This window comes from Cetorhinus maximus, chromosome 14 (genome assembly GCF_964194155.1).
Source record: "Cetorhinus maximus chromosome 14, sCetMax3.hap1.1, whole genome shotgun sequence".
NCBI classification, from domain to species: Eukaryota; Metazoa; Chordata; class Chondrichthyes; order Lamniformes; family Cetorhinidae; genus Cetorhinus; species Cetorhinus maximus.
Window position 1 is genome coordinate 49,919,373 of NC_135892.1, and position 13,857 is coordinate 49,933,229.

Consider the following 13,857-nt stretch of genomic DNA (forward strand, 5'->3'; position numbering starts at 1 on the left):
CAATTATTTACAATATATATTAATGACTTTGATGAGGGAAGCGAATGTACTATCATCAAATTTGCAGATGACACAAAAATAGGTGGGAAGGCAAGTGGTGAGGATGACACAAAGAGTTTACAGAGGGATATAGATAGGTTAAGTGAGCGGGCAAAAAAGTGGCAGATGGACTATAATGTGGGAAAATGTGAGGTTATGCACTTTGGCAGGAAGAATAGAGGAGCTGAATATTATTTAAATGGGGAAAGACTACAGAAGGCCGCAGCACAGGGATTTGGGAGTCCTCGTGCATGAATCCCAAAATGCTAGCATACAAGTTCAGCAGGTAATAAGGAAGGCAAATGGAATGTTGGCCTTTATTTCAAAGGGAATGGAGTATAAAAATAGGGAAGTCTTGCTAAAACTATACAAGGCACTAGTTAGACCAAACTTAGAATACTGTGAACAGTTTTGGCCCCCTTGTCTAAGGAATGATATACTGGCATTGGAAGCAGTCCAGAGAAGGTTCACTAGGTTGATTCTGGGTATGGAGGGATTTTCTTATGAGGAAATGTTGAGTAGGTTGGGCCTGTACTCTTTGGAGTTTAGAAGAATGAGAGGCAACCTTATTGAAACATATAAGATTCTTAAGGGACTTGACAGCGTAGACGCTGAGAGGCTGTTTCCTCTTGTGGGAGAGTCTAGGACCAGAGGGCATAATCTCAGAGTAAGGGGTCGCCCATTTAAAACAGAGATGAGGAGGAATTTCTTCTCTCAGAGGATAGTTAATCTGTGGAACTCTTTACCACAGAGGCCTGTAGAAGCTGGGTCGTTAAGTATATTCAAGGCAGAGATAGACAGATTTTTAATCAGTAAGGGAATCAAGGGTTCTGGGGAGAAGGCAGGAAAGTGGAGGTGAGGATTATCAGATCAGCCATGACCTCATTGAATGGCGGAGCATACTTGATGGGCCGAATGGCCTACTTCTGCTCCTACGTATTATGGTCTTATTCACATAAACTGTCTCGGTACCCACTTCAAGTCCTTTACATGCTCCCTGAGGTGTGGTGCCCAGAATTGTCCACAATACACCAGCTGAGGCTTAACCAGTAATTTGTCTTTGCTTTTATATTCTATGTCTCTATTTACAAACTGAAGTATTCCCATGAGTTTAAAAGACAATTTGGTGATCTTTGAGGTGTTTAAACTACACTGTGTCTCCTGCGAAGGGAAGATGGCCGCCAATACGTGACTGTGTATGTACACCAGCCTGCGAGAAATTTAAAGCCTGTCGAGCCAGTGGGACAATGTAACAGGGATCCAGAAATTACATCAATTTCGGAGAATTTAATTCCCCCACGTGAATACAAAACCCTCTCTCCATGCCTGAGAAAACTCCCCCAGATGTCTGCACTGTGTGTCGGGTGGGGAAGGCCCCGGGAAATGTTGTAGCCGAGGAGCAGTGATATTAATGTTGCCACTGGAGGGAAGAGTGCAGTCGGGAGGTTGGATTGATGATGGGGAGTTCACAGGAGAAGGGGTTCAGAGGTCTGCTTTAAAGCCATCAGGATCAATCCTTTTTACAATTTTCTGGGCTGCTTTGTGAAGAATGGTTCTAAAAATCTACAACAATGGACTGTGTTAGGGTCATATGCAATTACATTGTTGTAGATCAACATTGCTATAACAGTTAATATTACATTAAATGCCCAATTTATTGTTACCCTTTCCTAATTTTATACAAAAAGAAGTTTCACACTGGCAACAGTTAAAACTCAAAGACTGCCAAAGCAATCTACACTTCCTGGGTTCCGGACCATAACCCTGCCCCACGCTCCTAAACCCTGCCTAGAGTAAAACACTAGAACTGTGTAAGCATGGCGTTGACAGCAAACCCAGCCTTTAAACTAATAAGAGTTTGACAGGGTAGATGCTGTGGTAGGGAAATCCAGAACAAAAGGGACTGATCTTAAAATTAGAGATAGGACATTCTGAAGATAATGTTTTCATAAGGTCATAGAAATCTAGAGCTTGCTTCCCTGAAAGGCTGTGGATGCTACTGAGGGTAAGAGTATCCAAAGGATATGAAAGAAAACTGTGGTACAGGTCAACTATAATCTAATTGTATGCCAGAGTAAACAAGAGGGTCTGACTGCCCTCCTCCTGTTCCAAAGCCCCTGAACCCATGTAGCAAGAGAAAATAGACAGAATGTCTGTGTTACAGATATGATTACTATTATTTTAATTTACTAAATCTCGGCTATATTGCATAAAAAATTGTACTTTTGAGAAAATACCAGTGAGTATTTTTATAATTTAAGAAATGTTCTATTAGTATTGTTTTAAATTGATGAAACTATGACTTGCTAAGAATCATTAAAAAGAAGAAAACATTTTACATTTGAAGCAAGTGAGGTGCTAATTCTGAAGAAATTGCTATGAAACGTTTATGTTCTTTTCAATATTGTGGCTGAATTCCTTGTAATCACAAAGCTCAATATTCTTGTCTCATTGGGGGGAGGACTTGCAGAATACCTATTGTAAAAGTCATAAAAGTTTTCAACTGAACAAGGAACCCTTTGAATTCCTGTAATTTCAAATTGACTTACTTTCACAAACTGATATCTGCAATAATGTTCAACATGAAAATATACTGAAGCCAAAAGTTGCCCATCAAAAGTTACAGAATCCAAACAGTAAAAAAAATTGCGGATAAACTCATTGAAATTCATTTTGAATGTTTCTCTTCCAATTCCAGTTATGCAAATGTTGCATATTGTTAAGGTTGTAAATTTATTAATTCATGAGAGAAATTACAAAAAAAAAGTAAATGCATGTGCAGCCCACTTTGGCTGACTATACAGATGTACAATTTTGCTGGTTGGTCCAAATCTTTTGCCTCAAGTACAAAGCAAGAATCACACCAAAGAAACCTGCACCATCTGGTGCAATGTTGCCAATTTGCTGATATAAATCAGACGCATAATTAATTTTAATAGCAGTGCAAAACATGTTTATTCAAGGTGTGTGCAGTCAGCTCAGTGGATTTTAGTGCTTACTAAATACAGTGTCCAAAACAATATTTGATCTATTTTTATAGTGGAAATTCCTAGATGTGTTCAACCTCCAGTAGCAGTACAAAACATGTCTAGTCAAGGTGTGTTTAGTCAGCTCAATGGATTTTAGTGCTTGCTAAATACAGTGTCCAAAGCAATATTTCATCTGCTTTTATTATAGGAATTCCTAAGGGATGTGTTCAATCTCCTGTTTTTGCTGCCAAGCCTGAAGGACAGACAACAGCCAAAGTGCAAGTCCCATTCCTCCAGAGCAGCAGCCTACGATTTGTTAGTGGAAATGGTGAAGGGCTCAGCAGAAAACTACAGGTTGCTACACAACTGGGTGATGGCACAGCATATGCAGTGTAAGGAAAATTTATAACTATGCATGAAAAAAAATAAATGGGCTAAATTCAAAGAAATGAGGAAACAATTTTTCTATAAACACTAAACGTAATACCTTAAAAGGAATTATACTGAGCATATAGGACAGATACTGCATAGATCAACATGCTCATGGCTAAATAGAAGTGAATTTAAATGGCTAACATGGTTTTAGAAGGGAAAAATCCTGCCTAACTATGCTCTTTGACTTTGAGGAAGTGCAATCCAAGTCAGCTGTGATTAAACCCCGTACCTAGATTTCTAAAAGGCATTTGAAGAAGTTATGCATGATAGGCTAATAGTTAACATCAAAACATTGGGATTAAAGGTAGAATTTGGGAATTGATGAGTTGGAATGTAGAAAACAAGTATTTTTGATAAGTTATACCAAGGTGGATGGAAGTACTAAGTGGGTGTCCCAGGGCTCTAAGTTGAGATCACTGCCATTCTAACTTGCATCAAAACTTGGATCCAGAAGCTCAAGACAAGTTTGTCAAATTTTGGAGATGACCTCAAACTTGTGGGGAGCTGAAGAGAATTATAAAACAATTTGGATAAAATGAGTATGCCAACCAATTGGATTTGAAACTTATTGTAGAAAAGTGTGAAGTACTGCTCATAAGAAGCAAAAATGGATAAAACACACTAGGAAGCAAAAATTGATTAAAAAAAACACACTATAAATGGTATTGAAGTAGCTATGGATAAAACAGAAAGAGACCAAGGAACCTTATTAGAGTTAATGCTCAACATGCCCAATCAATACAAAGTAGCAATCAATAAAGCCGTTTGGATGTTGAACTACATAGTCAAAACAGTGGCATACAAACAAGTGAAAGTCATGATCAATTTGCACAGTGCTCTGGTCAGTACACATTCTGAGCATTGTATCTATTTGTGGTTGCCAGGAAACAAGTGAGATATTCAGTTGCTGGAGGCTCTATACAGAAGAGCTCATCCTCTATGTCAGGGGTCTGAAATATGAGGAAAGACTGGAGAAACTTGGACTTTTCAGCTTGGAAAGGAAGCCTTTGAGTCTTACTTATTTAGAGATATCCAAGATAATTCTTGGCACGTGAAAGCTAAATCTGGAATACTAATTTGAATCATTTGAGTAGAATGAAGAGAGATGAGTTTAACTTGTGAAAGATAAATTTAGGACTGATACCAGGAAGGTTTTCTTGGTACAGTGATTATCAGATTAAATAAACTTCCAAATAGGGTAGCAGGGATGAAAACCCTCCAGTCATTGAAAAACAATTAGATGCAACAGTCGGAGGGTGGGTGGGAGAGGAAGGAATCTTAGGATCTTTTTAGATGCATTCGTTACTACAGACCAAACAGTTTCCCCATCCATAGTCACCTTTTTGATTTTGTAAATATCTTTGCTATTGTAAAAAATTTCTAAGTTTGCTATCATTTTTTAAAAAGACACATTACCATGTTGAATCGAGGAACCTAATCCTACTTATTTGAAATAAAATGCTTAAGGGATCTTTGATATATTTTCCATTTTTAAAGAGAAATTAAACTGTCCAAACCAAGGGCACTACATTGTGGCGGAACAGTAAGGATACCTGACATGAGGCTGAATATAGAAGGTTCAGAGGGGAACTGAAAAAGCAAAGAAGAGAAGCAAAAGGAGTATGAGAAGAGACTGGCAGCTAACATAAAAGGAAATCCCAAAGTATTCTATAAATAGTAAAACGATGATAAAAGGAGCATTGGGGCTGATTAGGGACCAAAAAAGGAATTTATGTGTGGAGGCAAGGGGCATGACTGAGGTATTAAATGAATACTTTGCAGCTGTCTTTACTGAGGAAGAAGGTGCTGTGCAGGTAATTGTGAAAAAAGAGGTACAGACACTTGAAGTGTTTATAATTGATAAGGAGATTGTACTGAACAGGCTGTCCATACTTAAAAGTTGATAAGGGACTAGGACTGGATGAGGTGTATCCAAGGATACTGAGGGAAGTGAAAGTGGAAATTGTGGACTATTGTCATAGTCTTCTAATCCTCCTTAGACTCATGTGGTGCCACAGGACTGGGGAATTGTAAACATTACATCCTTGTACAAAAAAGGCTGTAAAAATAAGCCCATCAACACAGGCCAGTCAGTTTAACTTCGGTGGTGGGGAAGCTTATAAAAATGATACATCGGGATAAAATTAATAGTCACTTGGGCAAAGGTGGATTAACTACGGAAAGCCAGCATGGATTTGTTCAGGGCAAATTGTGTTTAACGAACTTGCTTGAGTTTTTTGATGAGGTAACAGAGAAGATTGATGAGGGTAATACTGTTGATGTGATGTACATGGACTTCCAAAAGGCATTTGATGAAGTGCCGCTCAACAGATTTGTGAGCAAAGTTAGAGCTCATGAAGTAAAAGGGATACGAAATTGGCTGAGTGACAGGAAACAGAGAATAGTAATTTATGAAACAAAAATAAAAATACCTGAAAAAACTCAGCAGGTTTGGCAGCATCTGCGGAGAGGAACACAGTTAACATTTCAAGTCCGTGTGACTCTTCAACAGAACTAAGTAAAAATAGAAAAGAGGTGAAATATAAGCTGGTTTAAGGGGGGGTGGGGGGAACGGACAGCTACCTGTCTGACCCGACCCACCCCCCCACCCCCACCCCAAAACCAGCTTATATTTCACCTCTTTTCTATTTTTACTTAGTTCTGTTGAAGAGTCACACGGACTCGAAACGTTAACTGTGTTCCTCTCCGCAGATGCTGCCAGACCTGCTCAGTTTTTCCAGGTATTTTTATTTTTGTTTTGGATTTCCAGCATCCGCAGTTTTTTGCTTTTATAATAGTAACTTATGGTTTTTTTTTGGACTGGAGGAAGGTTTATGGCAGAGTTTCCCAAAGATCAGTGTTAGATCACCTGCTCTTCCTGATATATGTTAATAACCTAGACCTTGCTGTACGGGGCATAATTACAATATTTGCGGATCATAAAAAACTTGTACTTATTGTGACTTCAAAAGGGCATAGACAGGTTGGTGGTATGGGTGGACAAGTGGCAGATGAAATTTTATGCAGAGAAGTGGGAAGTTATTTATTTTGGTAGGAAGAATGCAGAGAGACAATATAAAATAAAGGATACAACTCTAAAGGGGTGCAGAAGCAGAGGAACCTGGGTGTATATATGCATAAATCATTGAAGGCGGTAGGACAAGTTGAAAGCACAATTAATAAAGCATTGAGGCTATATCAATAGGGGCATAGAGCACAAAAGCAAGGAAGCTGTGATAAAGCTATATAAAGCACAGGTTCCGCTTCAACTGGAGTATTGTGTCTAATTCTGGGCGTCACAGTTTAGGAATAATGTGAAGTGTTACAGAAGGTGCAGAAAAGATTCACAAGAATGGTTCTAGGGTTGAGGACCTTTAGTGACTTAGATAGGAAAAGCTGCATTGTTTTCTTTGGAGAAGAACAGATTTGATAGAGGTATTCAAATTCATGAGAGGCCTAGAGGGAGTAGATAGGGAGAAACTGTTCTGTTGGTGGAAGGATTGAGAACTAGAGGACATTTATTTAAGGTAATTGGCAAAAGAAGCAATGGCGACATGAGGAAAAATGTTTTCACACAGCGAGTGGTTAGGATCTGGAATGTACTACCTGAAAGTGTTGTGGAGGCAGGTTCAGCCAAGGCATTCAAGAGGGAATGGGATTATTATCTGAAAAGGAAGAATGTGCAGAGCTATGGGGAGAAGGCAGGGGAGTGGCACTAGGTGAATTGTTCCTTCAAAGAACCAGCACACAAATGACAGGCTGAATGGCTTTCTGTGCTGTAGCTGTTCTATGATTCTGTGAGTTACTGACCATCACCTTGTTATTGTTAAAAGACGCTGAATGAGACCAAAGATTTCCTTCAGGCAAGGAAGAGGAATTGAAGGTTGCTCTCAAGTAGGCATTGCAATCACAGATGTCAGTTATGATGCTAGAACTTCAAGATTAAACCCTGCTAACCCCATTTGTGGGTTGCTATTTACCATATACTTATGCAAATAATACAACAAAGGGATACGAAACTTTGCGTCCAGAAACCATTAAAACTATCTACCTTTGAGATTACAGCTGTGTGGTGATTTTGTTGTCACTGTGATTTCCCAAACTGTTCTGCTGTGGGTTTAAAATAATTACCGTGGTCCTTCATCATAAAATCTGTAGGTAAAAGGTCTCAAGTATTTTTGCAATGTTTGCATATCTACCATTATATTTGCTCTTTTCATCTTTTAGTAGCCCTACTTTTTTTATAGTTTGCTTGTTTACTGCCATTTTATGTTGCACTTTACCTCTAGCCATTTCTTCTTCCAGATTGCATCCTGAATCACTTAAACTTACCAGCTTTTAAAGTCATTGATGTTTAATAATAAACCCAATGTTAGCCTGCTACCTGTAAAGCACTCTTCTGCAGTTCCAAAAATGAAGCTTTAAATGTAAAATCTAGTTGTTAACACATAAGAATGAAGTTAAGGCAACAAGACCAACCCTACAAGCAAAGTTCACTTAACGGCACCACAATGCATTGATGCATTTAGAGCCTTATAATTGAAGGTTTGCTGCACAGAAGGAGGCCATTCAGCTCATTGTATCCATGCAGGTTCTTGGTTAAAGCAGTCTAAATCCTGTTGTCCTCATAGTCCTGGATCTGGCTGTGCTTCATATATTCATCCACTTTTTCCCTTAAAAAATGAAATGATCTCTTCCTGTGGCAAAGCATTCAATGTTTCAGCAACCCTCTGGGAAAGGAACTTTTTTATGCATTTATATTGTTTGAACAATGCAGAAACCTGTGGATTTAGTGTGATCTAAATTTCCAGGATCAGGTGGTTGCAAATTCCACTCTTGAGTACGTTCTTAAGTGCGTAAGCGGTTTATGATCGCACACCAAGTCTTACTGACCATCAGCCCAGGTTTTCAAACTTGTACTACTCCCTGTTCCCATCTTCAATTCTCTCAATGGCCTCTTCTCAGTCTGTCTCAGCAACCTTCTGGCCGTTTCCCTCCCTATCTCCACTCCACTAATAGTGACTGTCTTTAGCCATCATGCCCTTCTTTGGAACGTCCTCCCTATAGCCCTCTTCCTCTTATTTTCTCCTGTTCTCTAACTCCATCTCTAACCAATCCTCCTCAGTCTCCCACCATGCTTCAGCATCTGTTGCTTTATATATCCTATTTGTTTGCTGTTTTCCCTCCTCTCTGAGAAGTGCCAATATATTTTCTATTTTAAAAATGCAATGCAAATTGTTGTTAATGTTGATGGTGAATATCTATTTTATGTTACAAGGTATTGATTCTTCTCTTTAAAAAACATTTGTTCAGCAAGTAAATTTAGTAATATATATTGGTTGAAGCCCATTAATGGATTTTCTTTCAAGGCAAAACTGCTGTCACAACCTGTAATTCTTGACTTGTATCCTTTGCAGTATTGATTTACATTCCTCAGTTGCCTATAAGCCATAGAATACATTGCACATAAATATCTCTCAACCTTTTTTGGATTGGCCCCACTAAGAAATTAAATGGGGTGAAATTGACCCATGCCAGCAGCATAAGACTGACTTGTAGAGAATCAGCAGCCGTTTTTTCATCCACCAGTGTTTATTTTCCATCAGCATGGAAAATATTGCCAATATTTTAAATTTTAAACCATGTAAAAGTGGCAATGAGCCTAGGAAATGGATCTCCAAAAAGAGTTTGAATTATAGTTCTGTGAACTTCAATGAAAAGAAGATAAGGCATGGTGAAAAATTGACTGCTGATTCTCCACAAGCCAGTTTTGTACTGCTGATGCAGACCAATTTCACCTCTTTTCACACCCCTTTAGCTGTAGATACTGATTACTGAATTTTAAATAAATAATTTTGGTCACTTTTTAAACTAAATATACAGGCTAGAAATTAGCTCATATTCTACTTGATATTTAATAGTGATTGTTATGAATGGATAGTTTCTAACAACAGACAGTTTCTAAGCTTTCATAAGGCTAACACTTTTTTTCTCACAATCTCCATTGTTTTGATAGTGGATTGAAGTTCTCAGACCTCTTCTAATACTAATTCTCATTTCACATTTGATTGCATCCAGCTAGTTAAAAATTTCCATCTCAGAAAATACATTTGTATGCTAAGAAATGAACAGGTAGTTAGTTTAATAAAGGCCCATGTAGTTTAGTTACTCGTGGAAGACTCCTGATCTGCACCATAGCAGCAGAAAATGGTATCTTCTTTCCAGAAAATGGTACCTTTCTTACAGATTGTTTTGCTTTCAGATTGTGGGAAATGCTTGAGTGGTGGCATTCATTGCTAATTCCAAGTATTCCTTGGTGGTGGTGAACCTGCTTGAATCACTTCAGATCTTGTGAAAATGATCTCACAATGTTGTTAGGTAGGGAATTCCTAGAATTTGAACTCTGGAAAGAACAGCAATATGTGTTCAAATTCGATGTTTTGTGACTTTGTTTTTGATGGGGAACTTGGAGTGATGGTGTTTACATGACAACATGACATTGCTGCTCTTGACCTCAGTAATACAAGTAGGTGGAAGAGGGTTGGGCATGCTATCAAAGCCGTATAGATGGTGAAAATACTGAGAGTTCAAGAGGTGAGCCACCCATTGCAGACTGCATAGCCTTTTCCCCACTCTTGTTACCTAGATATTAATATGGATTGGACCAGTTAAGCTTTTGAACAGTGGTCATGACCAAGATAATAGTGGGGGATTCAGCAATGGTGATGTTATTTAAACCGAAGGGAGATGATGGGTTTTCTCTTGTTAGTGAGCACATCAAACTAATATTTAAATACGGCATGAATGTTGCCTTCTATTTGTCGACTCAAGCTGGGATGTTAGCCATGTCCTGCCGTTAAACATGGTCTCTGAAGATTGTCCTTGTGCACACCTTCAGCCGCTTTAAATGTATAATGTATGGTACAAGTTACAGGTTCATGCTCAAAATTATGCCTGGTGATTATTTTCTCTGTGGGGTAAACTTTATCTTGACTGAATTTATCTTATTCTCACTGTGTTTCGCCTATACATGCCTTGCACTTCAGCATTTCACAGTCATTGCTATATGCATGGTTCTGACCACTGCCGATATCTAGATTATTTTTTAATTCTCAGTATATTTAATTTTAATAATGTCTGTGAATTATTTTAGACATAGAAATACACAATGCCACAGAATAAAAGCTTTAAAGACTATAAGTTGGCATTGTTTCCATAAAGCAATCTATTTGATATCTGAAAGAAGTACAAGTAAGATAGTCATTAATTTAGTGATTTGCATTTTTTCATTGGATTGCACAAGTTAATATAATCTCTTATGAAGGGTAGCACAATTATTTTGAACTAAACTCACTTTTTGTATATAGCATCTCATGCACCATACAAGTGGGATTACTGGCCTCATGATGATGTACGAGCTGAGTGCAGGTTTGTTGGTTTGACGAATCTTGGAGCGACCTGTTACTTGGCGTCCACCATTCAACAGCTATACATGATACCAGAAGCCAGGCAGGCCATTTTTACAGCTAAGGTAAGTACTGTTGAAGCATTAGATCAGATTGATGTACATAGCAACCTGAGTATGTTGATTAATCTACTCTCGAATCAACCCAAAGGTTGAAGTGCATTACTTTACATTAAACTAAACATACCAGTAAAAATTAAAAGAATTCAGTTATTGTGATCCAACATAAATATTAAGCTCTTGTATTTTTTTTAGCCTTGATTTTATCTTAGAGAAGGTAGACAACTCAGTTTACACTGTAATAGTGATAGATTTATTGATTTAACCAATGGATATAATCTAATAATAGGAACATTATTTCTAATCGTACGTTGGGGTTATGCATATTTGTCTTACTGTGTTAATTTATTTTTAACTAGAACTAGCAAATCTGCTGTAACTTTGCTCTCAATTAGTTGGAAGACTCCAGAGCAGTTAGTTTAAGATTTGACTCTCGCTCCCATTTGGGTTTCTATTTTAAGGCATCTCTCCCTTCTTCCAGGATACAAGAAAAATCAAGTAAATTAATACCTAGGTAATCCTTTTGTCATCCCTGGTGTCTAATCTTTCCTTGAAGCATGTGCAGCATTTGTCTGTATTTGCTCTGAACCTTCCCTTTTATTCCTTTGCAGCTGAATAGACCATCTAATGCAGTTTTTTAAAAAGGATAAAGCCACTGCAGTCTCCTTCCATAATTTATTCCTTTTCCAGGACCTCAAACCTGTGCAATGCCTTACCCCTGTTGGTCTTTCCTCCTGTAATAATCCAAGCTATTAAAGCCTGAGCTTGCCATCACAAATGGCACTTAGGAGCCTCAACTTTCACCTTAGTTTCTCAATGTGAAACAAACTGCAGGTAACTGATTCAACAGTACAGTATGATAATATTGTAACTTAAATTCGTAATCAGTACTTGTGTGTATGCCAAGGCAGCAGCACATGAACTGCGAAACATAGGCTCCAAATTATCTGATTTTAGGCTTAATAAGCAAATTCAAGCAAGGAGAAGCTATTTAGCCCATCATACCTGTGCCAGCCGAGAAAGAGCTATCCAGCTTAATCCCACCTTACAGTTCTTGGCCTATAGCCCTGTAGGCACCGTACCTGAAGAACAATTGTTTTTTGAAACATGATGAGGGCTTCTACTTCTACTGCCTTTTCAAGTGGCAAGCTCCAGACTCTCACCACCGTCTTGGTGAAAAATGTACTCCTCAACATTTCCCCCACCCACCTTATCCTTCTACCAAGCCTATGGCCCTGGTTATTGACCTCGCTGCTCATGGGAATAGATCTGTCTTCACCACAATATCTAGGCCCCTCAATTTTTACACCTCAATTAAATCTCCCCTGTTCAAAGAAAACAACCCAGCCTATCCTATATTTCCTTATAACTAAAATTTCCCATTCCTAGCTACATCCTTGTAAATCTCTCTAGTATGATTACATCCCTCCTATAACACAGTGATCAGAACTGTATGTGGTACTCTAGCTGCAGCCTGACTAGTATTTTATTCAGTTCTAGCATAATCTCCCTGCTCTTTTACTCTCTGCATTGACCAATAAAGGAAAGTATCCCATATGCTTTCTTGACCATCTTTTTGACCTGCCCTGTCTTCGGGGATTTGTGGATATATATTCTAAGACCCATTTTGTTCCTTTACCTTTCTCAGCATCCTACCATTTGTTGTGTATTCCCTTGCTTTGTTTGTCCTCCCGAAGTGCATTATTCACACTTCTCCGGATAGAATTCCATTTACTGTATTTCTGCCCACCTGACCAGCCCATTGATACATTTCTTCAGTTTCTTCCTCACTATCAACCACATGGCCAATTTTCGTATCATTTGCAAACTTATTAGTCAAACCCACGGCATTTAAGTCTTAAATCATTTTATATATACCACAAATAACAAAGGACCCAGTACTGAGCCTTGTGGAACCCCACCAGAAACAGCCTCCCAGTCACAAGGACACTGTCGACCAGCAACTTTTGTTCCTGCCACTGAACCAATTTTGGATCTAACTTTGCCACTTTTCCTTGGATCTCCTGAGCTTTTAATTTTCTGACTAGTCTGTGATGTGGGGCTTTGTCAAAAGACTTGGTAAAATCTATGTAGACTATATCAAATGTGCTGACCTCATTGGCCCACCTTCAATCAAGTCAGCTAAACATGACCTTCCCTTAACAAATCCATGCTGACTGCTCTTGATTAACTTGTGTTTTTCTAAATGATGAATTTATAATGTGTCAGAATTTCTCCCAATAATTTCCCACCATGTTAATTCCATTATTATCTCACCCGGCTCTTCCTTAACTACAATAGTGGTTCCCAGTCCACTTTCGCCAAATCACAGCTTAGCTTATTAAAATTGGTCTTTCCCTAATTTATATATTTTACTCTGTCTATCCTTTTCCATAACTATTCTAAATCTAACTGCATTATAATTACTATCACTAAAATGCTCTCCTGCTGATGCCCCTCCACGAAACTCATTTCCTAAAATTAAGTCCAAAACTGCCCCTTCTCTTGCCGCCCTTGCTATGTACTGGCTAAAAATGTTTTCTTGAATACATTTTAAGAATTCTTTCCCCTCTGTGCCTGTTGAGATCAATTTACCCAGTTTACGCTTCTCAGCAGTTTGCCTCATATTCACCCTTCTATCTCCTGCTGACTGCCTGGGGGTCTGTAGTATACTCCCAGCAGTGTGACTACCTCTTTTTTGTTCCTCTGTTCAACCTAGCTTCATTTGATTCTCCTTGTAGCATATCATCTCTCCTCACAGCTGTGATTGTTTCTTTGAACAGTCTTGCAACCCCCTCCCCAAACCTTTTTTTTAATCCCCTTCTCTATTCCATGCAACCCCACAGCCATATAACCAGGAATGTTGAGCTGCTATTCCTGCCCTTCCTT

General features: G+C 38.6%; 1 protein-coding gene across 1 annotated transcript in view; it reads left to right on the plus strand.

Moving 5' to 3' along the window:
- usp34 (ubiquitin specific peptidase 34) overlaps positions 1 to 13,857 on the plus strand; it is a 273,481-nt gene that overhangs the window by 160,912 nt on the left and 98,712 nt on the right. Inside the window, exons 41-42 of the mRNA XM_078556887.1 lie at positions 3,217 to 3,400; positions 10,811 to 10,974. Coding sequence (XP_078413013.1) covers positions 3,217 to 3,400; positions 10,811 to 10,974 — 348 coding nt within the window. The remainder of the gene's footprint in view (positions 1 to 3,216; positions 3,401 to 10,810; positions 10,975 to 13,857) is intronic.